The sequence below is a fragment of the Lepidochelys kempii genome, chromosome 10 (genome assembly GCF_965140285.1).
Source record: "Lepidochelys kempii isolate rLepKem1 chromosome 10, rLepKem1.hap1, whole genome shotgun sequence".
NCBI lineage: Eukaryota > Metazoa > Chordata > Testudines > Cheloniidae > Lepidochelys > Lepidochelys kempii.
In genome coordinates, this window is record NC_136389.1 from 56,155,849 (window position 1) to 56,182,507 (window position 26,659).

Below are 26,659 nucleotides of genomic sequence, written 5' to 3' on the forward strand. Positions count from 1 at the left end.
TCTAATATGGAACCCTTGATCATTTTAGCCCTAAACAAACAAGTTCTACTCTACAGGAATGCACTACAAGCTTTATATGCTCTTTCATATAAGAAGAGAAGGAACTCATGTAATCATAGTCCAGGAAAATCTAGTTTGTGAGAGGACAGAGTTGGAAGTGCATAAGGGGTCCAAGGTAACTTCAATCCCTTCTAATGTACAGTATAGGCTTTGCCCTTTAAAAGCGCAGCTGTCCCTTGTGAAACCTTTGTCTTGGTCACAGTGTAACTAATGTGGCTGTTGTGCAGGTAGGCCCCAATCCACATCCATTTTAAGACAGTAAAACATCTGCACTGAATAGAAATAAAGCTAAACAGAAGGCAAAAGAAAGTGGATGGACTTACGATGGGTCTAAATTTCTGCATTTTTGTGGAACTCTATCCCACAGATGGAGAGAGAGTAAAACCTATTAATCCAGACTGATGGCGCACTCCGCTTTATTGTCAGTTACATTATCCATTTTGCCAAATCAGCACATATCAGTTTTCCTATTGTAGTCCAAGCAAAGTGGTAATTGCTAACAAAATAAGAGTAACAGCTATTGCAGTGCAATGCCACATTCTATTTCCACAGAGCTGCAAGTCTGATTATTTCCCCTTGAAATAAAGCCACAAACCAGTTATTAGAACTACTCAAAACTCTACTCATTAACATATAGTCTACTGTATACTGAATATCTTATTGATAGTAATTCTGTTTAGGTTTGAAACCTGCCAGTCTTCCAGGGTTGTGCTTATGCAAACCACAGAGGGAAGAAAGCATTATTATTGAAAGTTCAAAAGTTGACTTTTATCCTGGGAATGATAATCTATATTATTAGAGGGAACTAATTATGTTTGGATATTCTACTTCAGTAATAATACCCTGTAAATATTTGGGAACTATAATATTTTTTTCATTAATTGTTGTTGGCTTTTGTGCATAAGTCCAAAAAATACTGTACTTCCACTACAGATCATGCCATTTCTGTAGCAAAAACACCAGAACCTCCACTGATTTGCTTTAGAGCATTTCTCCGAAATGTCAGCTTTCTAATATGAAAAGTTGTACAGCTCGGCTTGTACAGCAAGTTATTTTCGATATCTGCAAACCCAGTGGACTGCCAGATTTATAAATGTATAGCACTGCAATTATTGCAAATCTGTATGAGCATGTGAAAAGAGCACCATGGAATGGCCAGGAAAAAAAAAGCAAAGTTTTTAAGCCCTAAAAACAAAACCACTTTCCAAAATTAAACAATTGCCGATGTGTTTATTTTCTATTTCATTTTTTAGAAATATAAATCAGCAAAGTTTACAGAAAACCACATTACTACCTTTCAGTAATAACCAGTTTTGTTGTTCTGCAAGTTCAAAAGCCATCTATATCCTCTGAATAAATTTGAAATTATAGGAATTAAGGTCATTACGGCTTATTTTGGCAAATTGTGTTTAGTGAACACAAAGATGTGTTTGTTGGGGCTTGAATAAAGAGTGAAGACCTTGGGCACTGACTAGCACTTGAAAAACCTGATAATGTTTGCAGAAGAAATAAGCGGAGAAATGAACTGTCTCAGCAGCCTGGGAAAAGTCTCCTTTATAGTGAGGAGAGGAGCTTCTGTTACCCAAAGTCTTAATTTCTGACTGCGTGTCTTGCTTATCAAACACTATGGTTTCAGTTTTCAAGAGTAATTTTGGGTGTCCTACTTGATAGTATCTTTTTAGCAAGATAATGTACACAATTCCACCAACTACGGACAGTATAGGCACTTTTACTAAATGTAAGGTTTAAACACATTCACTTACTATTTTGGCATTTTTTCCACTTTTCCTCAACTGTTGAACGGCAAATGCATGTTCCACGTTATCCATTGAGACTCCATTAACCATTGCCACACGGTCATTTTCCCTAAACAAAAAGTAATGCCATGTGTAATAAAGAAAAAAATTTCAATGAGCTGAAAGAGAGCTCTAAAGAAATGAATTATCGAAGAAGCCACTTGCAGTATCAGAGGATCACTGTGCAGCTATTATATCTTGAAATCTATCACAAGGTAATTAGGAAATTAATTTGAGTCAAGCATTGATATCCCAAATCTCAATGAAGTTGTAATTTGCCACAGAAGCAAAAAATGTAACACTTACTGTAGCAGTCCTTCTGCTGGACCTCCTTTCAGGACATCAGAAATAACTATTGATGTTTCACCACTCTGAAAATGGGGATTATCTCTTCCTCCAGATATCGCAATGCCAAACCCAAATCCTGGAGCCTAAAACAGAATATAAGAACCATCCTCAGACATCACATGATCACCTACATTTACACAGACCATACTGCAGTTCATGCTATTTCACCAAAAATTCAGAATACCAGCATTTTTAATACACATCCCAGCAAAAATAATAATACGTAAGTAAGAAGTAAGAATACTTTCCTCTTCTATAGCATTTTCTTCTAAGGTTCTGAAAGTATTTTACAAAGATTAAGTCTCATAGCAGTCCTGTAAGTAAAGTAAAAGGGTATGCCAATGGGGAACATAACACCAACCCCTAAAATGATGATGTCTCTTGAGAGGAAAACAGCAGCTGATAAAACAAGCTGGAGACTATACAACAGGGGTGGCCAACCTGTGGCTCTTCAAAAGTTAATATGCGGCTCTTTGCATAGGTGCCGACTCCGGGGCTGGAGCTACAGGCACTAACTTTCCAATGTGCCAGTGGTGCTCACTGCTCAACCCCTGGCTCTGCCCCAGGTCCTGACCCCACTCCACTCCTTTCCCCAAGGCTCCTGCCCCTTCCCCAGAGCCTGCTGTGCCCTTGCTCCTCCCCCTTCCCCTCCCCCCTCCCACCAAGAGCCTCCTGCGTGCTGTGAAACAGCTGACTGTGGCAGGCGGGAGAGAGGCATGGGAAGGGAGAGAGAGGCGCTGATCGGTGGGTCGGAGGCACTGGGGACAGGAGATAGGGAGCTGATGGAGAGGCTGCTGACATATTACTGTGGCTCTTTGGCAATGTACATTGCCAAATTCTGGCTCCTTCTCAGGCTGGCTACCCCTGCTATACAACATAAGGACAGAAGGGAAACAAAAACGTACAACTGAAAGTGCAGGGGAAAATTTGAATTGTCTACCTAAATTTCCTGAAGTTGAAATTTGGGCGGAACCTTAGAGTTCACCCCCATACTCTTGTGAGTATAAGAATGGCCATACTGGGTCAAACCAAAGGTCCTTCTAGCCCAGTATCCTGTCTTCCGACAGTGGCCAATGCCAGGTGCCCCAAAGGGAATGAACAGGAATAGGTAATCATCAAGTGATCCACCCTCTGTCTCCCATTTCCAGCTTCTGGCAGACAGAGGCTAGGGACACCATCCTGTCTATCCTGGCTAATACCCATTGATGAACCGATCTAGCTCTTTTTTGAACCCTGTTATAGTCTTGGCCTTCACAACATCCTCTGGCAAAGAGTTCCACGGGTTGACTGTGCGATGTGTGAAAAAATACTTCCTTTTGTTTGTTTTAAGCTGAAAAGTCCCAGTCTTATTAGTCTCTCCTCATATGACACCCGTTCCAAACCCCTAATCATTTTTGTTGCCCTTTTTGAACCTTTTCCAATTCCAATGTATCTTTTTAGAGATGGGGTGACCACATCTGCACTTCGTATTCAAGGGGGCCTCAAAGTGGTTACAACCAACACACCTCAGTTTCTTCCCTTATCTCAAAGGCTGCACCTCCAGCAAGCAAAATACCACTTAACATGCTGAGGTAATGGTTCAGTATAACCCTGCTTCCTGCAGCACTTAGGTGTTTCTTAGAGTTCTCATATTGCAGTATTCACCCCACCTGACCCTGCTTAGCTCAAGAGCAGAGTAAGGTAGTAAGTTTCCAAGCTCAATTCTTAGTAACAACAGCAGGACTACTTGTACCATTAAATACATCAAAACCTTGTTAGCACTGGCAAGTCATCTGCATCTTAACAAGAGTCATTTGCTTCAATCTTTTCCCTCTAGGGTGCTCTCCCTCTGCAGCAAGGTCAATGCCTCTGAAAAGTTATTGCTACTAGGTATTTCAAGATATGACAATTATGCTTACAATTTCTAGTCTGCCCGGAAGTGGCAATGGTGGGAAGTAAATTTTAAGTTGGTAAATCAGTTAGATTTAGTAAACTGACTGCCTAGCTCTTACTGGGAAGCATAAACACTTGTGGGAAACAAAACACTATCTTAAGAAAGTATGACATATGGCTGCAAGATTTGATTTTTCATTAAACTTCAAAATATTTGTTCAGTATATTTTTTCATGCAATGGAAATAAAATTGTCTGGGTTCCAATCTCTCTTCATTTTCCATCACAAAGTTTTACTTTTGTGCTTCTCCCCGTCTTTTTCAGCACTGAAAAGGATCCACTCACACATAAGACCACTGAAGATATGGATTTTCTCTCTAGCAAGCCCATTTAAACAATAACTAGGCTGTTATAACAAATTACCAAAGGAAGTGATGAATTCTCCGTCACTTAAGTCTAAAAATCAATGGATGTCTTTCTAAAAGATATGCACTAACTCAAGCAGGAGTTATGGGCTAGATGCAGAAGTTACTGGATGAAATTCTATGGCCTGTATTATGGTCAGGTTAGATCATAACGATCACTTCTGACCTTAAAAGTCTATGAATCCATGAAGTGAAACTACTAAGAGTATCTTGGATCAAGAACTAAAATTCAGAGCGATTAGATGGTCCCATACAAGTTTTTCACCAGTGCAACTCCACTGATTTCAACAGTTACAGTAGTGTATCAGCAGAACTTAGCTCATGCTTTTTAACTGGTGCGATGAGGGAGAAAAAACAAGATAGCGTGGAGACTAATCTATTTTTAGATCTGTTCTGGCCTCATCCTCCCCTAAAAGGTTTCCTTTTATACTAACTTGATAGTCCTTCACTTAAGAGAAAAGAAGTCTTCATCTCGCCAAGTTTCTCCATGGACATTACAGATAATGTTTCAAGTTTCGCACTTATTAAAAATAGTATTAATTCAGAAATCTAGTATTTTTTCTCCAACTCCTATATAAATACATATTACTTAATAAATGTGAACACTGATGAATTTAGGTGACTAGCATGAGAAGAAGGGAACAAAAAAAGTCTACCTGCTGAAACTACAGATCAGACATGAGACATGATTCCAGTTCTAGTTCTCATGTAAAAACATTAATTAGGCTTACCATTTAATTAGGGCTACAAAATCATTCCCTCATAAAATGCCTAGTTTCAAAACACAAATTTTTCTGAATCATCATCATCATGAGGGCAGAACATTTCCATTTTCCAGCTCTGTCTTCACATGAAATTTACTTGGAATGTCAAGCAAAAACTTATCAGTAGTTATTGAATTAAGAGATGGTAGGGATGCAAGAAGCAGAATCACTATTTTCTGACATTTCAAAAAAATTCTATCTACACTTTAAGACAGAGCAAAAATAAAAGCAGAGACATTTGAAAAACTGGACGTGGACTTAATTTTCAGTGGCTTTGCATAGTTTGACAAGAAAGCTGCGTGTACTAAATTTATGACCATTTGGAGGTTCTCTTGTACATACTATGTGAAGTTACACTGTCTACAGGTGCATACATACAGAGCAATGCACTTTGGATGCCCATTTTCAAACATACTTTTGCCAAATAAACTTTAACTTAAAACCTGCTGAATTTATTTTCTGTAAGTTTAACTTTGGGTCAAACTTTAACACAGCGGTCGGCAAAGTGGTGTGCCGAGTCTTCATTTATTCACTTTAATTTACGGTTTTGCGTACCAATAATACATTTTAACATTTTTTAGAAGGTCTCTCTCTATAAGTCTATATATTATAAAACTAAACTATTGTCGTATGTAAACAAGGTTTTCAAAATGTTTAAGAAGCTTCATTTAAAATCAAATTAAAATGCTGATCTCACGCTGCTGGCCCGCTCAGCCCGTTGCCAGCCTGGGGTTCTGTTCACCTTGGCCTGCAGCGGGCTGAGCAGGGCCTGTGGCCGGGACCCCGGCTGGCAAGGGGCAGGCAGCCAGAGCCCCAGACCAGCAGTGGGCTGAGAGTGGCCGGGACCCCAGACTGGCAGTGGGCTGAGCGGCTCAGCCCGCTGCCGGTCTGGGGTTCAATCCGCCGGCTCCTGCCAGCCAGGGTCCCGGCTGCCGGCCCCGCTCAGCCCGCTGCCAGTCTGGAGTCCCAGCCCTGCCCACAGAGTGGGTACCTACCTTCTCCCTGGTTCTAGCCAGTCTCTTCCTCTCTCTCTGCACTGAGATGAGGGTAGGAGTGTACTGAAAACAGGGCTGGGGGTGAAGAAGCAGGCTGCGGGTTGGGGTGCAGGGTCTGGCCAGGAGCTAGAATGAGGGAGTGGGCTCAGGGTTGGAGCAGGAGGTTTGGGTGTGGAGCGCTTACCTGGGCAGCTCCCATTTGGTGCAAGGGGTGCAGGTGGGAATGTGTGTGTGGGGGTGTGTGCAGGAGCTCCCATTTGGTGCTCAGGGTGGGAGTGGGGATGTGGAGGGTGCAAGCGTCAGGGCATGGGATGGGGGGGGCAGGGGTCAGGGCACAGGGCTGGGGTGTGGAGGGGTTCAGCGGTCAGGGCAGAGGGCTGGAGGGGATATGCCCTGATTCCACCCCCTTCCCCAAGGTCCCCGGAGCAGAGAGCCATCAGCTGATCAGCCACAGGGAGGGAGAGAAGGAGGGGGCAGGAACCCAGTACACTGGGGGAAGCGGCAGGGGGAGGGGGAAGCTTGCCTGCCCTGCAAGGAGAGAGCGGTGGGCGGAAAAGAGCTTGCCGGGCCGGGCAGGACTTTTAGTGGCACGCTGCTGTTTGCCCAGGTCTGGCAGACAGCAGCGTGCCATAGGTTGCTGACCCCTGCTCGAACATTATTCACTAGTTGCTTGAGTAAGGTGAGCATGATTTACTGCTTTATTTTGTCAATTTCAATGATCGCACAGCATAAAAATTTGAAGAAAAATTCATTCCATAGTTTTAAATTGATGAACATTTAACTTCAGCAACCCCCAGGTATACCTTTACTCTCACATATGTAAAAGTGTATTTGTACTAAAAAGACAACAACATTAGGTGGGAGTAAAGTCTGTAGTAATAAACTTTCGGGAAAAGCTTTAATATTAATAAACTGCCTGTAATTTTAAAGTATTGCAAAGATGGAAAGTTCAAATAAAACTTCAAACACCGGAAAATATGAAAGTTTCTATTTATTAACTTACTACAAGTAACTGACATGTAAAACCCTCAGATATGATAATTTGGCCAAGAACCCTGAGAGATGGGAATAACGTAACACTTGGTATGTTGACGACAGTTGGGGATATTTTAAAATGATGTCCACTGCCATTTATGCACGCACAACACAAGTAACCTAATTACCAGGGTTTGAGAAGTCTGATGCCACATGAGCCCAGGCATTGTAGACCCAGATGAGATAAAATGGTTGTGAACTTTTCATGACCAGGAGAGAGGAGAGAGTGGAATGAGACTTGCACATATGAACTGTAAAAAAGAATGGAATATTCTCTATGAGCTTTGAGCACAAAATTTAATTCCAAGATGGAAGAAACTCACAAGATGGGCAGTAACAATAAGAACTCCTCCTTTGCTCCTGGATATACAAAATCTGATGATCTCGCTGTAGGGGGAGAATTAGCTGATATGACTACCAGATGAACTATCAAAAGGCAAGCCCAGACCTCTTATGAGCTAACAAGTAGTCCACTATGTTAGGGTGTGTAATAAAGAAAGACTCTTTTTTAGACGACAAAGCAGAAGATCTTTTGTATTTCAAAGCATAGCTTTCTCTTGTAAAAGGCTTTCCAACAAAATTCAATAAGAGACCTCTTGAGAGCTAACAACACTGGAGTTCCGCAAAGTAGTGTATTGCACACCAGCACGCTCAGACCTCTTACATGGATAGATGATCTGTTCCTGATTCTAGAATTGGTGAACTCGAAGTAACTGGATCAGGTTTGATGCCAAAACTAGATTAGAATACTAGAACTCACATGCCTAGGTTGCAGCTATTCGGAGTAAAAATGCTTTGACCCCAAATAGGAAGCAAAATCAGAGGCATTTTGAGTTGTGTTTTCCTGCAAACAAGTTCACTGAGGTTCTCTCCCCTCTTCTTGGGGAAAAAGTGAATTTACTGTGTTGCCTTTTAAAGACCACCCATATTGGGGATTTTATATTTGGCTTAGAGAATTTGTCTTCTCTAGACTTCAGCCAGCCTACAGAAGCATCTGATGATGGATGCATCTGGGCTACAGGCAAACTACTGCTTGACGCAGGAAGCATGAGCAAGCCCTTCCCCACAATGGATTGAGAACAAAAGTATTACCTGGGGTGAGAAAAAAAGTGCTCTGAGAAATATATGAACAGGTTTTAATTACACAAAATTTAACTGCAACCTGGACTCACGAGCTCCTCAGTGAGTCTAAAGGTCATGGTCCGTCAAGAGTTCGTCACCTGAGATTCAAAGCAGAGAGAGTATGGTCCCCAAATAAACCGAAGAATTTGGAATGTCAGAGGTAATGCTGATGAGCTGACAGTTCCAATAGGAAGGGCATTAGCAGAAGGTTCAGGGGTGGAGATGTCCCCTCAATGAATCTCATAAGGATTGCGTCAGTGGAGCTTCACCCCAAACTTCAAGTGTTCTTGTCAATTAGATTTGCTTAAAAATAGCATTTTGTCTCTTTTCAAACAAGCTCAGTACAAATCTACAGCAATATACTGAAAACAGAACAAGTGTATCTTGCAGGCTTGTAACAATCTTTTTAAAAATGCCTTGAACCATTGTCATTATTTGAGTTATACTTGAGTTCAAAGTGCAGACACTATACTACCTCACCACATGAAAGCAGCAAGAGAATCGAAAGGCTATTATGCAATTTCTGATTTTTGTTAGCGAATAAGCAGAAAAAAGTGGATGCTTATCAGAGTTGGAGAATAACAGAGTTTTCAGTTGGCAGACAGTTCTGAAATTTTTTATTTTTTCCAAGTCGGGTTGTGTCAAACAAAACATGAAAAATTTCAGCAAATCAGAAAGTTGACAAAAATTAATTACTGGTCAAACAAAGCATTTTGTTTTATGATTAATTAACTGATTTGTTTAGTTAATGGGCACATCTTCACATAGAAATAAAGGACTAGATTCACAAAACGGCCTGTGGTGCCCATCTTACAACTTTCAACCCAATTCTTAGGGCACTCACCCGGGATGTGGGAGACCCAGGTCTAATCCCCTGTTCTACCTGATGTGGAAAAATGGTTTGAATTAATAGCCTACAACTGCTCAGCAGCAGACAGTGGTAGTATAGAAAATAACAGAACGCCACTAGCCATGACCTTCAGCCCCCAACTAAAACCTCTCCAATGCATCATCAAGGATCTACAACGTATCCTGAAGGATGACCCAACACTCTCACAAATCTTGGGAGACAGGCCAGTCCTTGCTTACAGACAGCCCCCCACACTGAAGCAAATACTCACCAGCAACCACACACCAGAACCACTAACCCAGGAACCTATCCTTGCAACAAAGCCTGTTGCCAACTGTGCCCACATATCTATTCAGGGGACATCATCATAGGGCCTAATCACATCAGCCACACTATCAGAGGCTCGTTCATCTGCACATCTACCAATATGATAGATGCCATCATGTGCCAGCAATGCCCCTCTGCTATGTACACTGGGCAAACTGGACAGTCTCTACATAAAAGAATAAATGGACACAAATCAGATGTCAAGAATTATAACATTCATAAACCAGTCGGAGAACACTTCAATCTCTCTGGTCACTCGATTTCTGATCTCAAAGTGACTATCCTTCAACAAAAAAACTTCGAAAACAGACTCCAACGAGAGACTGCTGAATTGGAATTAATTTGCAAATTGGATACAATTAACTTAGGCTTGAATAGAGACTGGGAGTGGTTGAGTCATTATACTAAGTGAAACTATTTCCCCTTGTTTCCCCCCCACACACACACACACACACTGTTCCTCAGACGTTCTTGTTAACTCCTGGAAATGTGCTGGAAATGGCCCACCTTGATTATCACTTCAAAAGGTTTTCTCTCCCCCAACCCCACTCTCCTGTTGGTAATAGCTCATCTTAAGTGATCACTCTCCTTACAATGTATATTTTTTCATGGTCTGTGTGTATATATAAAATCTCCTCATTGTACTTTCCATTTTATGCATCCAATGAAGTGAGCTGTAGCTCACGAAAGCTTATGCTCAAATAAATTGGTTAGTCTCTAAGGTGCCACAAGTACTCCTTTTCTTTTTGCGAATACAGACTAACACGGCTGCAACTCTGAAACCTGGTATAGAGTTAGTACACTGTATTACCATATAGTATTTACTACTTAAACCTTCTGACTTTTTAAAGCATAGTACTGCTCTGAAAAGCAATTATGTATAAAATGGCACCTTCTTACTTAAATCCACTCCCTGCTGACTTTGTTGACTAAACTAAATTAGTACATTTTAAGTCATGAAAAAGCCACAGAGCCAGAATAGCTCTGAGACAGTAAGAGGAATTTTACCCTAGCTTGCATGTCAGCAAATAAATCATTCACTAAATCCCACTGGAGAATATTTACTGTTGGTGATGCCTGTGCCAGAAATAACTTCCGCTGAGTTTGCAGGAGTAGCATCCAGAAAAAAAAAATTTGTAAACTGAGCAGGTTTGATATTGAAGTCACTGGGGGACTAATGCAGAACCCCAAAATGTCATTTCTGCAGTCATTTCTCAGAAATGAATTGCACTTTAAACACTGGCCTTAGTCATGATTAAATAATAAGAGGCCATTTACATAATTTAAGCGCTATACAAACCAAGACCCCAACCCTACCATTGAATCCTTGTAAAACTCATGTGTCTGTGTGGAGCCACAGTGAAGTCAATGGCGCTCCAGAGAGATCCTTAAACCTCTGCACCCCGGTGAAGTATTCCGTACATACATACATACATACATGAATGAATGTAGGGAAGCAGACGAAGAGCAGGTAAGAAATTTTCAAAGTAACAAAGGAGATGTGGATTTTCAGACTGGCAATGTGGAATTCCTAAGACCTGGCTGCCTCCTGATAAAATGTATTACTTTATGAAAAAAATGTGTTTTATGAAGGGAGGTAAAGTTATTTTTAGAATGCTGACTTTGTCATTGCAGTTCTCCCCCATAAAGCCAATTACCAGCAGGGTACAAATATGAGCCTTAAAGCACTGATGAATGAAATTCAGTCATTGAGGAACTCTGAACTTTCACTGAACCACACACTTTACAACTCAAAGTACTGGTGCTTTCTCCTTGCGTATTATAGCAGATGCTTGAGTGGTTCTTATTACTAAGTATTTCTTTTTACAATGCACATTACTTTTACTAGGATCATCAAAATTAAAACTAAACTAGAAAAGAAAAAATGTACTTACGGTATATTCTATCATACATTTTTGTGGAGTTTTTCTGGTGTTTATTTCCTAACTTATGCAGTTTTGTAATTCACAACCGTTTTTCCAGCCACTAGTGTGAATTAGCCAGGTCCCACTGTAGTTCTAAGTCCTTAATCACTAAGAAGGTATAGTGCCATCCAGTGTTATACAGTAAAAATATTTTTTGCTGTTTGAGAAGTACGTTTGGAAGTTTTAGACAGTTGAAACTGTGCTAGCTATAGCCTTATTTAAATATGGTTCTCTGACTGATTCAGACAAATTTTATGTTAGGAAACTTATGCTTCACAATATTGCCTCACCCTCAAAGTAACTTCTAAAACAGATTGGGAAACAACTGTGCTATCATTTCCTGTAACAAACATGGTATCTAAAAATTGTCCACAGCAAAGCTGCTAGCAGCAACAAGATCCTGGTCAGTCACTGTCTTTCCTTTTTGAAGTCCACAATATCAGTAGAATTACAGTAGTTTTTAAAGAACCTCAACCTAAATGAAGATATTTGCTCCCAGTCAAGAAGGGCATCGAGGTTAAATACATTAAAGATTGTAAAAAGCTCAGATACTACGATAGCAGGGGGCCACAAAAGTATCTCTGATGGACACGTCATATGAATCAATTTAAAATAAACTGGCAAATTTTTCCCCTGCCCCATCTGTTGCCCACTTAGATAAACAAACCATCTTTTGTCACTACCAAGTATCCAAACCAAACTCCACTATCAAAGTCCATATGGAATTATGAAGATACATAAAGCTAAACCACACTATGAAGTCAGTCTGTTCCACTGCCTTACTTGGCTTTACTCCATAATACACATATTAATAGCTTTCAGGTCTTATAGGAAAGCATATGGACAAAATCATAGCAATTCTGAGGAACTGTACCAGCAGACTAAATATTTTTCGGAGACATACAATGAGCAGCCAATCTAGTGTGGAAAGGGGGTGTCTCCAGTTTGACCCATCTCTGCAGCACCTCCCTCTGTGCTGCATTTGAGTAATTCATTACTAACTTGCTGCTCTCAGCTGCTTCAGAATGAGCCAATTCCAGAGGGGCTCCTTTAGTCCCTTACTTCTGTGAAGGGAAATTTGAATCTTGAAGCCCAACACATCAGAGACTATATGGATGGACTCTACAGCAGGTCTATATAGTCTGGACTCATGGAACTACTAAGGGGGCAAGGAAGTCATGCAACCATATCCCCATAACTCCTGGGGAGGTGTTTTTCCCCTACATGTTTGTTTTAGTGCTCTGAAGATTGATGGCTGTGACAGAGGTCAAAAATTTGGCTTCTTATATCCCTGTATTGTAAGGTTATATGGTAGCCACCTCACCTACTTGATAGCTTCCGAGTTGCTGACAAAGTTTGAAAGTAAACAACCACCACCAACAAAAAAACCCTTCTAAAAGCTACCTCTTCTTCACATCTCCATCCCAAATAGTGACCAGTTTAATATTTTTAAACAAAACCAAAAATCCTACATTAATAATTGGAGGGGCTTGTGTTTGGTTTTTAGTACAGGCTAAGTTCTTGCTATCAGTGTTAAGCCTTGTGGTTTACAGCAGGACAACAAGACCACCAACTATTCAACATGTGGATGTAGTAAACCTTTTTAGCAGGTAGAACAGTAAGCACACAGGACAGAACCACAGACATGTCATTCTGGAAAATGCGAAGCGTCCAACAACTTTAACATTGTGTAGAAAGCATGAACACCTACTAAAATGGCACTTTGATATCAAGCAGGAACATTATCAAGTTTTATATATTTAGTATAGTGCTGTCACTCTATTAATGAGCCATTTCCAAAAAGGCAAAGCTCCTCCAGGTCTTTTGGATAAATAAATAGAACTTTAGGAAGGGCAGCACCAGCACTTCATTGCCCTGAGGTTGATAGTGAAAGCTAAATTCAGAGGCACATAAAAACAGCATTCTGCCCTGCATGACTGCCTTCCTGTATGTCACTCAGTATTTTTTTTTAATGTTCATAGCTATTGACAGTGCCCCAGACAACAAAACTGAAGGAAGCTCACTATGGGTTTGTTTCATGGGGAATGATCTAAAATATGAATTCACTCATAACCTCACCAGGATTTGGACCCAAACCCCAAGAAGTAAAGATCACCTTACCTTATCACATTCAACTACCTGGAATAGTTTTATTTTTTGAAATAAGAACTGAATGAAATGTTATAGACTGAGAGCACTGGAAAATGAACTCCTACATATCCACAGCAATGAAAGTGACAACACAAACTTGATCAAATTGCTGTGCTAATGTACCTGGAACATTCTGAGAGAAATCCATCTCTAGGCCTGAAAAGACCGTTCATTCTTTGTGGACTATTCCATTTTTCACTCTGTGGTAAGACTGCCAAAAAGAGTCATGCATATTATGTAAGCTAGACCACTCTGTAATACCTTGACACCCCAATATTCACCACTGTCATGTAATTAGGATATGTTTTGTACAAAGTATGTCTCTTGAGGTATCATTCTAAGCCCTGGTCTACACTAGGAGTTGAGGTCGAATTTAGCAGTGTTAAATCAATTTAACCCTGCACCCATCCACACGATGAAGCCCTTTTTTTCGACTTAAAGGACTCAAAATCAATTTCCTTACTCCACCCCCGACAAGGGGATTAGCGCTGAAATCGGCCTTGCTGGGTCAAATTTGGGGTACTGTGGATGCAATTAGACGGTATTGGCCTCTGGGAGCTATCCCAGAGTGCTCTATTGTGACCACTCTGGACAGCACTCTCAACTCAGATGCACTAGCCAGGTAGACAGGAAAAGAACTGCGAACTTTTGAATTTCAATTTCCTGTTTGGCCAGCATGGCAAGCTGCAGGTGACCATGCAGAGCTCATCAGCAGAGGTGACCATGATGGAGTCCCAGAATCGCAAAAGAGCTCCAGCATGGTCCAAACGGGAGATACGGGATCTGATCGCTGTATGGGGAAGAGGAATCCGTGCTATCAGAACTCCGTTCCAGTTTTCGAAATGCCAAAACATTTATCAAAATCTCCCAGGGCATGAAGGACAGAGGCCATAACAGGGACCCGAAGCAGTGCCACGTGAAACTTAAGGAGCTGAGGCAAGCCTACCAGAAAACCAGAAAGGCGAACGGCCGCTCCGGGTCAGAGCCCCAAACATGCCGCTTCTAAGATGATCTGCATGCCATTTTAGGGGGTTCAACCACCACTACCCCAGCCGTTTTGTTTGACTCCTTCAATGGAGATGGAGGTAACACGGAAGCAGGTTTTGGGGACGAGGAAGATGAGGAGGAGGAGGAGGAGGTTGTAGATAGCTCACAGCAAACAAGCGGAGAAACCGCTTTTCCCGACAGCCAGGAACAGTTTCTCACCCTGGACCTGGAGCCAGTACCCCCCGAACCCACCCAAGGCTGCCTCCCGGACCCGCCAGGCGGAGAAGGGACTTCTAGTGAGTGTTCCTTTTAAAATACTATACATGGTTTAAAAGCAAGCATGTTTAATGATTAATTTGCCCTCACATTCGTGGCTCTCCTGGATATACTCCCAAAGCCTTTGCAAAAGGTTTCTGGGGATGGCAGCCTTATTCCGTCCACCATGGTAGGACACTTTACCACTCCAGGCCAGTAGCACATACTCGGGAATCACTGTACAACAAAGCATTGCAGTGTATGCTTGCTGGCGTTCAAACAACATCCGTTCTTTATCTCTCTGTGTTATCCTCAGGAGAGTGAAATCATTCGTGGTCACCTGGTTGAAATAGGGTGCTTTTCTTAAACATGCAGAGGTGCCCGTTCCTGCTGGGCTGTTTGCCTGTGGCTGAACAGAAATGTTCCGTGCTGTTAGCCACGGGGAGGGGGCTAGCCACGCGGTGGGGGGGAGGCAAAATGCAACCTTGTAACGAAAGCACATGTGCTATGTATGTAATTTTCACAGTAAACCTTGCTGTTAACGAGTGTACCCATTGTTCTATAAAATAGGTCTTTTTAAATACCACTGTCCCTTTTTTCCTCCACCAGCTGCATGTGTTTCAAGGATCACAGGATCTTCTCCTTCCCAGAGGCAAGCGAAGATTAGAAGGCGAAAAAAATGCACTCGTGATGAAATGTTCTCTGAGCTCATGCTGTCCTCCCACACTGACAGAGCACAGACGAATGCATGGAGGCAGACGATGTCAGAGTGCAGGAAAGCACAAAATGACCGGGAGGAGAAGTGGCGGGCTGAAGAGAGGGCTGAAGCTGAAAAGGTGGCGGCAGCATGATGAGAGGAGGCAGGATTCAATGCTGAGGATGCTAGAGGATCAAACTCATATGCTCCAGCGTATGGCTGAGCTGCAGGAAAGGCAGCAGGAGCACAGACCGCAGCTACAGCCCCTGTGTAACCCACTGCCCTCCTCCCCAAGTTCCATAGCCTCCTCACCCAGACGCCCAAGAACAAGGCGAAAGGTTAAGGTCTTACTGAGGAAATGCATACAAGCGCAAGGATTACCCCAGGAACTGTGTACAATAGAAACCTCTCAGAGACAGCCCTACACAATGGGAACTGTTTGACGCAGGTCACAGCAAAAGAGCTTTCCAGCAAGTGGGAAGAAGATATAAAAGTGGGATAAATGGCATCATGAGGATACCTCACTCTCCCTGCAACAACATACCTAGAAACACCTGAGGGACAAGGACTGAACTGTGGGAAGTGGTGGTCCCAGACTAGAAGGATCTTTAGCCTTTGTATGAAAACCTGGAAAGGCCAAGGCAACTTGTGCCTGAAGAATCTGCCAGCCAGTTTATCACTCAGGGTTAGAATTTGCTAATTTATATCCTATCTAGTGCGTTAAACTCAGTTTGCGTTTTTTGTTTATTTACTAAGGTAATCTGCTTTGATCTGTTTGCTAACCCTTATAATCACTTAAAATCTTTCTTGTGTAGTTAATAAATTTGTTTTTGATTATTCTGAAACCAGTTTGTTGAGTTCATAACTGGGGGTGGGAGGGAAGCAAAAAGCTGTGCATATCTTCCTCCACATGGGGGGGGGGGGGCAGATTTCATGAGCACACACTGTACAGATTTCTGTGCAGTACAAGACAATACAATTTTAGATTTACGTTCCGAAGGGGGCATGCACTTGAGTGTTGATCAATTCCTGAGCTGAGTCTTCCCATGCAGAGCTGATCTCATTGTCAGGGGACCCAGATTGGCAGAACCGGCGGGCTCAGTGGCATCAGGTGGCACCCCAGAGGGGGAGGGTGGCAACCCGTCACACACTAAATATCAGACGTTCACAACTTTCAGTCACTACCAGCTTGAGCGATATTTGAACTAGTAATCAAGAGGCACATACATACGTATATCTGTATCATAGGGCAGCCCCTTCCTGGGACAACCTCCAGCTGTAGGGCTGCTGCTGAACAAGTGCACCTGCATTAGTTTCCCTCCTTCAGAGTCCTCACTAATTCCACACCAGGCTCTTTCTGCTCCTTACCACTCCTCTTTCGGTTCAGTTTATTACACAAATCTATTGCAAAAAAGTCCATAACAAAAGTCCCAAAACAGTCTTTTTCTCAGAGCCAATGTATACAGTCTTTAAAATCCACATCTTCTAGTCTCTATATGCCCCACATAGCACACTCCGGCAGCATCCACCACACCTGAGCTCTTCATTTGTACTCTCCTGCTGGAATGCAATCCAATTTTTCCTAGTTGGAAACCCCACAACTTCTGTGCTGGGAGTTCACCCTCTCCTGGCTCCAACTCTCCACAGAGATTCAAATGGTAAGCCTCTGCGCTGGCTTTAAGCTCTCTCCAGCCTTCAGCTTTGGCTCCCCGTCATAAAGTAAGTCAGCAGATGACTCTTGCTGCTGCTCTCTGGCCTTCAGCCTCTGAGCCCTGGCTCTCCGGCTTGGGGTGGTCAACTGGCAAACCCCTCTTCCTGATCTCCTGCCTTCAGCCTTTCCCCAGGACCCACCTACAGCTTATTTCCAGTCTCTGGCAGCTCTCACCTGCCAATCTCACTCTCAAGCAGCTCTGATCTGCCTTTTTCATGACTGACTCAGGCCTGGTCTACCTTATAATTTACATTGACCTAGCTACTTCACTATTGGGTGTAAAAAATGTATTTCAGCAAGTGACATAATTAAGCTGACCTAACCTCTAGTGTAGATGTAGCTAAGTCAAAGGAAGCATTCTTCTGTTGACCTAGATATCACCCTTCCGGTGATGTAGGAAGAATCTATGCTGTTGTGCTGCTATAGCACTTGTAATGTAGACACTGCTTCAGTCCATATTCTAAGAAGGTTCTGACTGATCAGGTCTGTCCTGGCTCTAGGGCCCAGGAGCCCTCTTTTAAGCCGAGTTGGGGGTTAGCTGATAAGTCACAGGCACACTGGCTTCTTCCCTCTTAAAGGGCTAGTATCACCCTCTAACAATTTCATCATCATTTTATTCATCTATTTTGGAAGGTAACAGGTTTCAGTACTATGATCCATACACACTCCCAATTTTAACATTTTTTCCCCTAAACTTATTACACTCAAGTCTAATTTATCAATCTGTGTCTATTGCCCCTTTCTGTCCTCCTCTCTTTATTTCTTGACTTCACTATCTTTTCCACTTTAACAACTACGTTCTTCAGGTCCTTTTCCATCTTTCATCTTCACAATTTCCCCCAGAGGTTCAGAACACATTCTGTAGATCAGCAGCAATGTAACAATGGAATCAAATTTAAGAAACAAAAGTTTAGAACTAGTCTTGACACTATGATGCTGCTTTGGAAGAGGATTAGTTCTCAGCTGCAGAGCAGACTGAAGCAAAAGTCAGCCAGCCTGAAGTATACATGTAATCCTAATATGCATACTTTCTCCAGAGGCAAACCCAATGTCTTGTAAAGTATGCATGTGGGGCAAACGGTGCACTATAAACCCTTTATTAGTACAGGATGGTGGGAATCCATTAGACCATATTAGTGCTAGAGAAAGGTTCAAGAGGAGTTGTTTTTTTACTTGAAAGATCTACATAATCAAAGCTGATATTAGATAAAATATTGCATTAGTGAATTGTTTTTAATGTCACAGCATTAAAAGGATGTAATCAAAATGTGTGTTGATTGATACTGAAGTCCAATCAATTTAAAAATTACATAGAATTAAGTCATTTTGTTATTAATCATGTGTGAACTTGTTAATTATGTGTATAATGTAGTAGTAAACATTTACATTGTGTATACGCCTGTAGCTAAATAACCTATCAAACAAGGAAGAAGCCTTATGGAATGTAATGAAGAAATTTAACAGAAAAGTGCTAATTTCAAAGCAAGTGATCAGTTTGGGGGGGGGGGGGCGGCATGGATCAGCCTTCACATTGCACTCCCCAACAGTAGCCAGCCCAAGCCAAGGAAGCCAATGATCCAACCAGCAGACCAAATTCAGTGATGAATCCTGGTCACGTGCGCCACCTGAGGCATGTTGCGCATGCGCTAAGAAGATTGTGTGTGATGATCGGAGGTCAAAACACTCAAAATGCCTTCCTTACTCTCCATCAGGGAGGATAAAAATGAATGACTTTTTTTTAATTTAAATCGGATTTTTTGATAAAATGCTTTTTGAGAAAAAAACCTATCTAAAGATGGTTTTAATTAAGACACATTATAGCTCAAAGATGTGTCATCATGGAATAGGGATTATAAATTCTAATTCTATAGTATGAGACAATATATTCATGTAATGTTTAAGAAATTTTTTGTTAATGAGTTCCAATAGTTCATGGATTAGGAACCCAATCTTATGGAGTTCCAGGGGCTTCTGTATAGATTATTTAGGTTAATCTTTCTATCTACCCAACGGGACTCAGTGCTCAGTGTAGAAGATACCATCAGAGAGGCTTAGTTTTGCAGTTCTCAAACTGTAGATTTGTGACTCCAGAGATAACACGCTTTTTAACATCAAAAATGTGTATATATGAGAAATAACAGACCTCATTCCTATTGTCCCTCTGCAAATTTGTGTACACAGAGTCAATCCCTTACCTCTCTCTAAAGTGCAAAGTTTCAAAACATCCAATGAATAGAAGATAGTTGGGGGGTGGAATAGATCTGGACAGGGAGAAGATGTCTGCAGATAAATGTGAGAAGGGAGGGAGAGGCAGTAGAAACAAAAGTGAAACTGTTTAAGCAGCATATTCCAGACGTCTTGAGGTCTTTCTGAGTGTAGCCTTCATTGATTTGAGATCTACCATACCATTCTCTCACTAGAATGGAAAACCCATAATGGCAGCAGGCCGTAAGAGACCCAGCTTGGGAATATTTTAATGAACTTCCTCTACTTATGGGTAAGAAAAGGCATGCATGCAAAATGCAAACAGTGCAACAAAGAAATGCAAGGCCTAGTTGCCCCAATGAAACAATATCATGAGAAGTGTTCCTTCTCAGGAGGAAGTTGTGTTGAAGATGATGAAAGGAACATGCCTGAACATTCAGGATCTTCAGATTGGTAACAACCAACAAGAATGCACTTTTATGTAGAAATCCATAATTAAATCGAGTCTTCTTGACCAGTGATTTAACTCATGATTTAAATCAAATCCACCCTGCTCTCCAACATCATAGGAAAAGCCCATGTGGATAGCGACACTCGTTTTCTGAAGAAGCTCTAAGTATGGATTCAAGGAAAGATCCTGGATCTCTGGACTCTTACAGGGAAGTGTACCAGATGCTAAGCAGAGGTCCCCAGAGACAGACTTTTGGGAAACTGGCAGGTTATTACATCACTGCCAACATTTGGCATTACAAACTGTGGCTCACCTGTACATATATTTTTACCTGCTTTAACCTCTCAATAACTCTTATTTCCTTTTCTTAGCTAATAAATGTTTAGTTAGTTTAGTATGGAATTGGCTACCAGCATTCTCTTTGGTGTAAGATCTAGAGTAGTAAGGGACTGGTCTCTGGGAACCGGGAGCAACCTGATGTGGTGTGATTTTTGGTTTAAGTGACCTTTTATCATAAAAGTCCAGTTTGTCTGGGTGGCAAGATAGACTGGAGAGTCTAAGGGGTCTGTGTGTGACTCCATGGTAAGACTGGTATTGTGATCCAGAAGATCACATTTGTCACTGGCATGGTGAAACGGAAGTATAGAACACACCACCAGCTTGGGGTGTCTGTCCTGTTTTCTGACAGTCTGCCCTGAGATAGGCACACTCAAACGTGAGCCACTCCAGACAGTGTGACAATTTATAAAAAAGTGATCTCTGCCTACTACAGGTCACCACAAGCAGATGACTGAGGCCTCAAACACAAAATTTCTAGCCAATTCTGGTCAGAACACGGTTAAATTATGTGTCTCAGAAGTACAGGTTTGTAGAAACTATTTTCAAACAGAAATTTTTATTTGTGAAATTTTATTCTATTTAGATTTAACATTTTTATGTTTAAATTACACAGTTATACTGCTAAAACTCTTTTAGCTTTGCAATGCATGAAATACACTTCAGCATAATTTTCAGTTGCATGGGGATATGCACAAAAAAGTTACCTAAAAAACTTAGGCAAGCTCAAGAGTGACTCAGCAAAAAGTTGTCATCTTGGCAAGTTTTACCAATAACTACTATTTGAGCAGAGAATTTACAACAATTCTAATTTTAAACAAAGTAATGTGACAAACCAGTTTCCTTTTCTTTTGCTTCCTGACATCTGGCTCTTTTCTATTGTTTTCAAAAGCTGCCAGTATCCTGAGTTATGCATACAGAATTAATTGTTGTAATAACTTACCCTGTGAAGAGTCACTGTGTGTTGTTCCCATATAGCTGTTTCTTCCATTGTTGTGCTCTGATTAAAAAAAAAAAAAAAAAAAGTAAAGTTAGATTTTCGTGTCAATATATAGACGTTCTTATGAGCTGGGCAGTACCTCAACTGTAAATTGACAAATTTATATTCATAGTTAGCTACTCATTGGGAGTATTAAAGCTGAGGAAAAACAGATTTTTAATATAAAGACAGGAAACAGCTCAACGGAACTTCCTGTGTTTCTAACTGAAACATTCGGAAAAGGACTCCCCATTATATTCATCTCATACTAGTTGCATGACAATTTTCAATGCTTATACAATTACTAAGTTAGTACTATTGTGCATCTAGCAGCTGTGCAATTTTTGCTTATGTTAACTGCACTTTCCCCAACACAGAAGTTTGCCTTTTCAGAACCAAAGTGAAAAATACAGAAAGAAATTACATCCAACTTCAAACACTGTGTTTAGTAAACCCTTCCTTCCACTCAAATTCAAACACTTTATCATCAGAGAATCCTAACAGATCTAATAGATGGCCCCCATTTGGTTTTACCTTATCACAGAGAAAACCTAAGTGTCACTTCCTATTTTCTTGGGTTATTTCAATAAGAATTTGAGTACCAAATGAACATAGCAGTACTACCCTTTCAAGGAGGTTCTGAACTGCCTTGATTCCCAATTTGCAGGATTAGGCCCCAAAAGGAGATTTTAATTTAATTTTTAAAATAATTTCATTGTTTATTCTTTGCGCCTGTAATGTTAGGGAGATGTTATAAACTATATTTAAATTTCTTTTAAAATCACCAAGCTTTGATCAGAGATACAATGAAAACATTGAGAGAAGTGTAAGGTCTGTGGAGTTGAACAAAAGGATGAAATTCCAAATGTTTCCAACCCTTGGAATTATAATTAAGTTTAAGAGAAAACGTACAAACGTTTGTTATGTAGGTTCTCATTTGTTCAATGAGCAGTAGTGAGTGATGCTGGTCTAATGCCCAGTTTTAGTTCTGCTATAATCAAACGTTGATTTATTAGCTTCTGATAATACTTCATGTTTTGTTAGTATTCCACCATTTATTTCTTTGTTCTAATTATACCCATATATATTACCATTAATCAGGAATGCCTAGCTATGGAGTATAGTACATGAGCTATTGTACTGTACCGTGCATATAGGTCACATTTAACTGACTCTGCAGTTCAATGTATGCTAATCTTCTTTTATCTGAACACTAGCACTGCAAAACAAAACAAGGACCTATGTAAGGGAACAAGATTAGAGAGTAGCAATATGAAAACATTTACAAGCCCTGCATTTTTGCCTTGGAAATAAAGACTTGCAAGTCTACGGAGAGTGCCACAAGAAGTAGACATTGATGGGAGAAAAAAGCAGCCAGTAAGGACCAGGGAGGGGCTTTGGAGAAAGAGCAGGAAAGTCAGTAGGCAATATATGAGAGCGGCACCTATCCTGCTGAAAAACTGTCTTTATTTTCAAAGGGAGCGTCCAGTCAGTCTAGAACCTTTTATAGGCAAACAAATCAGACATCTATTTAACAAAAGTGAATAAAAATAGGTGAACACACTCAAAACAAATGTCAATAAAAACAGGTCTAAAACCAGAAATAAAACCTGTCTTAACTTGGCAGCCACCACAAAAATCCTAACAACACTGCAGTTAACTGTACCACACCATGTCAAATACTAAGCATCAGTGCAGCGATATATACAAATGGCTACATGAAAATAATATCCAATACCATGCACTACTTTTGAGAACTTTATCCTAACACCAGACACAGAGCGTGTATACTTATCCCCTCATTCAATACCTTAAAAACTTACATCAGAGTATTACGGGTATATAAAATACTTTATAGGTAAACACTAAGGTCCTTGCCTGGCCCTAAGGAGCTTACTTCACACTTGACACTAAAATGCCTTGTTTTCCTTTTTTCCTAGTGCACATTCTGTTTCCTAAAGTGAACTGATTTTTCTTAGAGTAGAATGTATTCTACTAAACTGCAACTTCCTTTCTATTCCATACTATGCAACTGATTTGAATTAGAAAGATTATGGCTTTTTAACTCGTTCCCATAACAAAAGTATGGCATTTAATAGTATAATTATGCCAAACACTTAAAAAATACCGAATACATTATCATGAATATAGCACTAGTGAGAGATTGTTTACATACTAAAAGGAAGTTACCTTTGCAACAAAAGAAAATCCATCTGTTTGTTAAGCAAGTAATACAATAAGCAAATGTTACTTGCTATTTTCATTTCTCAATGGTCTTATTCGGCTAGCTTAAAAATCTTGGTTTTCGCAAAAAAGTTCTTTAGCCTGAATACTCGTGCCAAACGAATGAAGAATTGTCTGTGCCAGTAATTTTAAGCTTTCTTCATCCAATGTTGTTGAAAAACAACCACCCATTCATTTATATTATGATTTGTTAATATTTCTGGTTGACTGCTGTCTTTGTGGGCCTTAACATTGGAGTCAACAGCAGGAGATGAGGAAACTGCTGAAGTGCCTTATAAAGTGGAACATGAGTGTTGTAAACAGAACACACAACTCAAAATGTTACATAACTTCTTATAGTAGTCAAGTACTTGTCTGGGTTTTAAAACATATATGTTTCATGTTTTCTGAATAATGGCAGCCTGATTTCTACTGTTTAGTGGTGCATCTAATCCCTTATGGTAATTAGAAATTAAACTCCAGTATTTCACTTCAGGTTACAATCTATAATGTTACAAGAATCAAGCAAATAAAACTGTGTAGCTATAAATCACCATACACTTGGGTAAAGATACCATAATGAACTAAGCCAAAAAAGTATGCTCAAGATTAAGACAATTCAATCAGAATGCAACGCCATCTTATTGAATGACAAAACTGACATGGACAGAAGCATATGCAATATTAGACACTGAAGTTAATCCCAGGCACTATCAGCTGGTTTGCTGTGTCCTTACTTGACTACCTGGGTCATCAGCAATATTACTGAGTTGGAAAAACTTTTTGTCCCAGCTCTTCTGACTAAACTTTAGAATCACTGCTACCCATTACGTTACATCACCTCAGACTGACAAAAAAATTTCCATCAATTTAAGAATAAATAAAAAAAAGGAGACTAGACATTAAGAAATATTATGTTCAATATTCAACAGATTTGTGTAGTTAATCTTCATTCATTTCATTTGAGAACAATTTCTAATCCCTTTCCTACTATATATGTAGAGCCCTATCAATTTCATGGCCGTGAAAAACGTGTCCCGGACTGTGAAATCTGATCTCTCCCATGCTGCTGAGAGGACCCCAGCTGGAGGCTCCTAGCTGCGAGTTCCAGTGGGACTGGAGAGGAACAGGACTTGTCCTTCCCCTGCATGGCTGCTCTTGGGGGTGGGAGGGATCAGACCCATCTCTGGGTACCTTTTGGGTTGGGACCTCCACGGTTACAACACCATGAAATTTCAGACGTAAACATCTGAAAACGTGAAATTGACCAATTCTAAAACCCTCTGGCCATGAAATTGATCAAAATGGACCATGAATTTGGTAGGGCCAGATTATATAATATTGCCCTAGCAAATTCATGGTATGTATGTATGTATGTATGTATGTATGCATGCAGTTGAACAAATGAAGTAGTTTGAATGACCAACATATCAAAATAGTTTCATAATTACCTGCTGAATCTTAACTTCCGTACTTGAGGTAGTTATAACTGTGTGCAAAAACTAGACTATTATCCAAACACGCTTTTCCCCCCAATCACCTTTAAAGAGAAGTGACAAAGTCAGCTTCTGATGAAACAACATAGGTGATGAATACAAAAATCACCACCAAAAAAAAAAAAAGAAAAAGAAAAAGAAAAAAAGAAAAACCAGTTGAAAAAAAATTACACTAGAACTAGATTTTTCCCCCCCAATGAGAAAAGTTGTTTGAGAAAAGATTAAAAAGTTATGGCTTTATAAAATCTTGACGTGGCATCTTTCACATTAAGAATGAGCAGTTTTATAGTAAGAATACTTAGTAGTTACATACCAGTTCTACATACTTAAATACTCCAGCAAAACATAAAAATTAATCTTGTTGCATTTTCAAGTTGAAAACCAGTTGTTTTAGGAGTTTGGGGGAAAGTTTAGGTACGCTCGGAAATATTGCTTCTGAGAGGATTGAGCATGTGATGCTGAAGATTGTGACGACATACCTGGAGGACAGGATCAGTGAGTCTTCTGCTGCTTGTGAGGAGGTTTGTAGGGTTGCTGGAAGAAGTGCGGACTTCTGAACCGTTGTTCAGGTGGCGGACAGAAGAATTTTCCTTTGGATGCAGATGTGTAGATACCCAGAGAACATGGAGTGGCTCTGGAATCTTTGAGAGAGTGGAGGAAAATGTCGGTCTTCTGATTGAATAGGTGAGACTCATCAAATGGGAGGTCCACTCTGATACGCTGTAGCTCCTTGTGGAAATCAGATGAATGCAGCCATGATTTCCTCCACATGACAACTCTCGTGGCCATTGAGCATGAAGTTTCCCCGACCAGCTTGCTCTCCAAGATAGCCTGAAAACTGGCAAAATCTTGCTGGGAAAGCTTGTCTGTAAAGTCCTCCAATTTGCTGTAACTCAGAAAGTCATATTTAGCCAATACCACCTGGTAGTTAGAAAACCAAAACTGGACCACGAGAAAACCTTGTGCTCCAGAAAATCCAGTCGCTTCCACTGCTTGTCTGCCGGAATTGAGCATGGGCGTTTCTGCTTGGCCCCTCTGTCACTGTCTGTATCATGAGGGAACTAGGTGCAGGGTGAGAGAACAGAAACTCAGACTCCTTCGCTGGTATATATAGTAACTCTTCTCTTCCCCCTTGGAGTGGATGCACAAGTGGCTGGGGTGTGCCAAACAGTTTGAGCTGGTTGAAGTATGACATCATTGACTGGTAGAGCAACACTGGTCAGTACCGAGGCATGCAGTATGTCAAGAACCTGATGCTGTTTGCCCTGTACTTCCTCCAGTGGAACACTGAGGTCCTCAGCCACCTTGCATGAGAGGTCCTGGAACTGACAAATGTCATCCAACAGCGATGGGGCCAAGAACACAGCCAAGAACCAAGAACACAGCAGCATCTATTCTGGTGGTACCATCAAAGCTGGACTAAGTGGCTCATCCTCCAAAACTGGTTGTGAATGCCTATTTGGGGATGCCCAAAGCAGGCAGAGGGATGAATCCTCTCTTGCTGAACGGGAAGGCTCTGAAGCTGGATATTAAGGCCAGGATCCGCAGTACAGCCAACAAGACTGATCCGGCAGATGCTGTGGAGGGCTCCACAGAGTGGGATACCAGTGGCACCTCTGTTGGGGAAAGGGAGGGTACTGCCACTGAGTT

At 41.0% G+C, this 26,659-nt stretch overlaps 1 protein-coding gene across 8 annotated transcripts in view; it reads right to left on the bottom strand.

The window, feature by feature from the left end:
- The window catches only part of TJP1 (tight junction protein 1), a 308,783-nt gene that overhangs the window by 78,351 nt on the left and 203,773 nt on the right, over nucleotides 1–26,659 (bottom strand). For all 8 annotated transcript variants that reach the window (XM_073303700.2, XM_073303698.2, XM_073303696.2 and 5 more), the window contains 3 exons: nucleotides 21,255–21,311; nucleotides 2,163–2,287; nucleotides 1,824–1,926 (listed from right to left, as the gene is read on the bottom strand). In XM_073303700.2, the coding sequence (XP_073159801.2) occupies nucleotides 1,824–1,926; nucleotides 2,163–2,287; nucleotides 21,255–21,311 (285 nt within the window). The remainder of the gene's footprint in view (nucleotides 1–1,823; nucleotides 1,927–2,162; nucleotides 2,288–21,254; nucleotides 21,312–26,659) is intronic.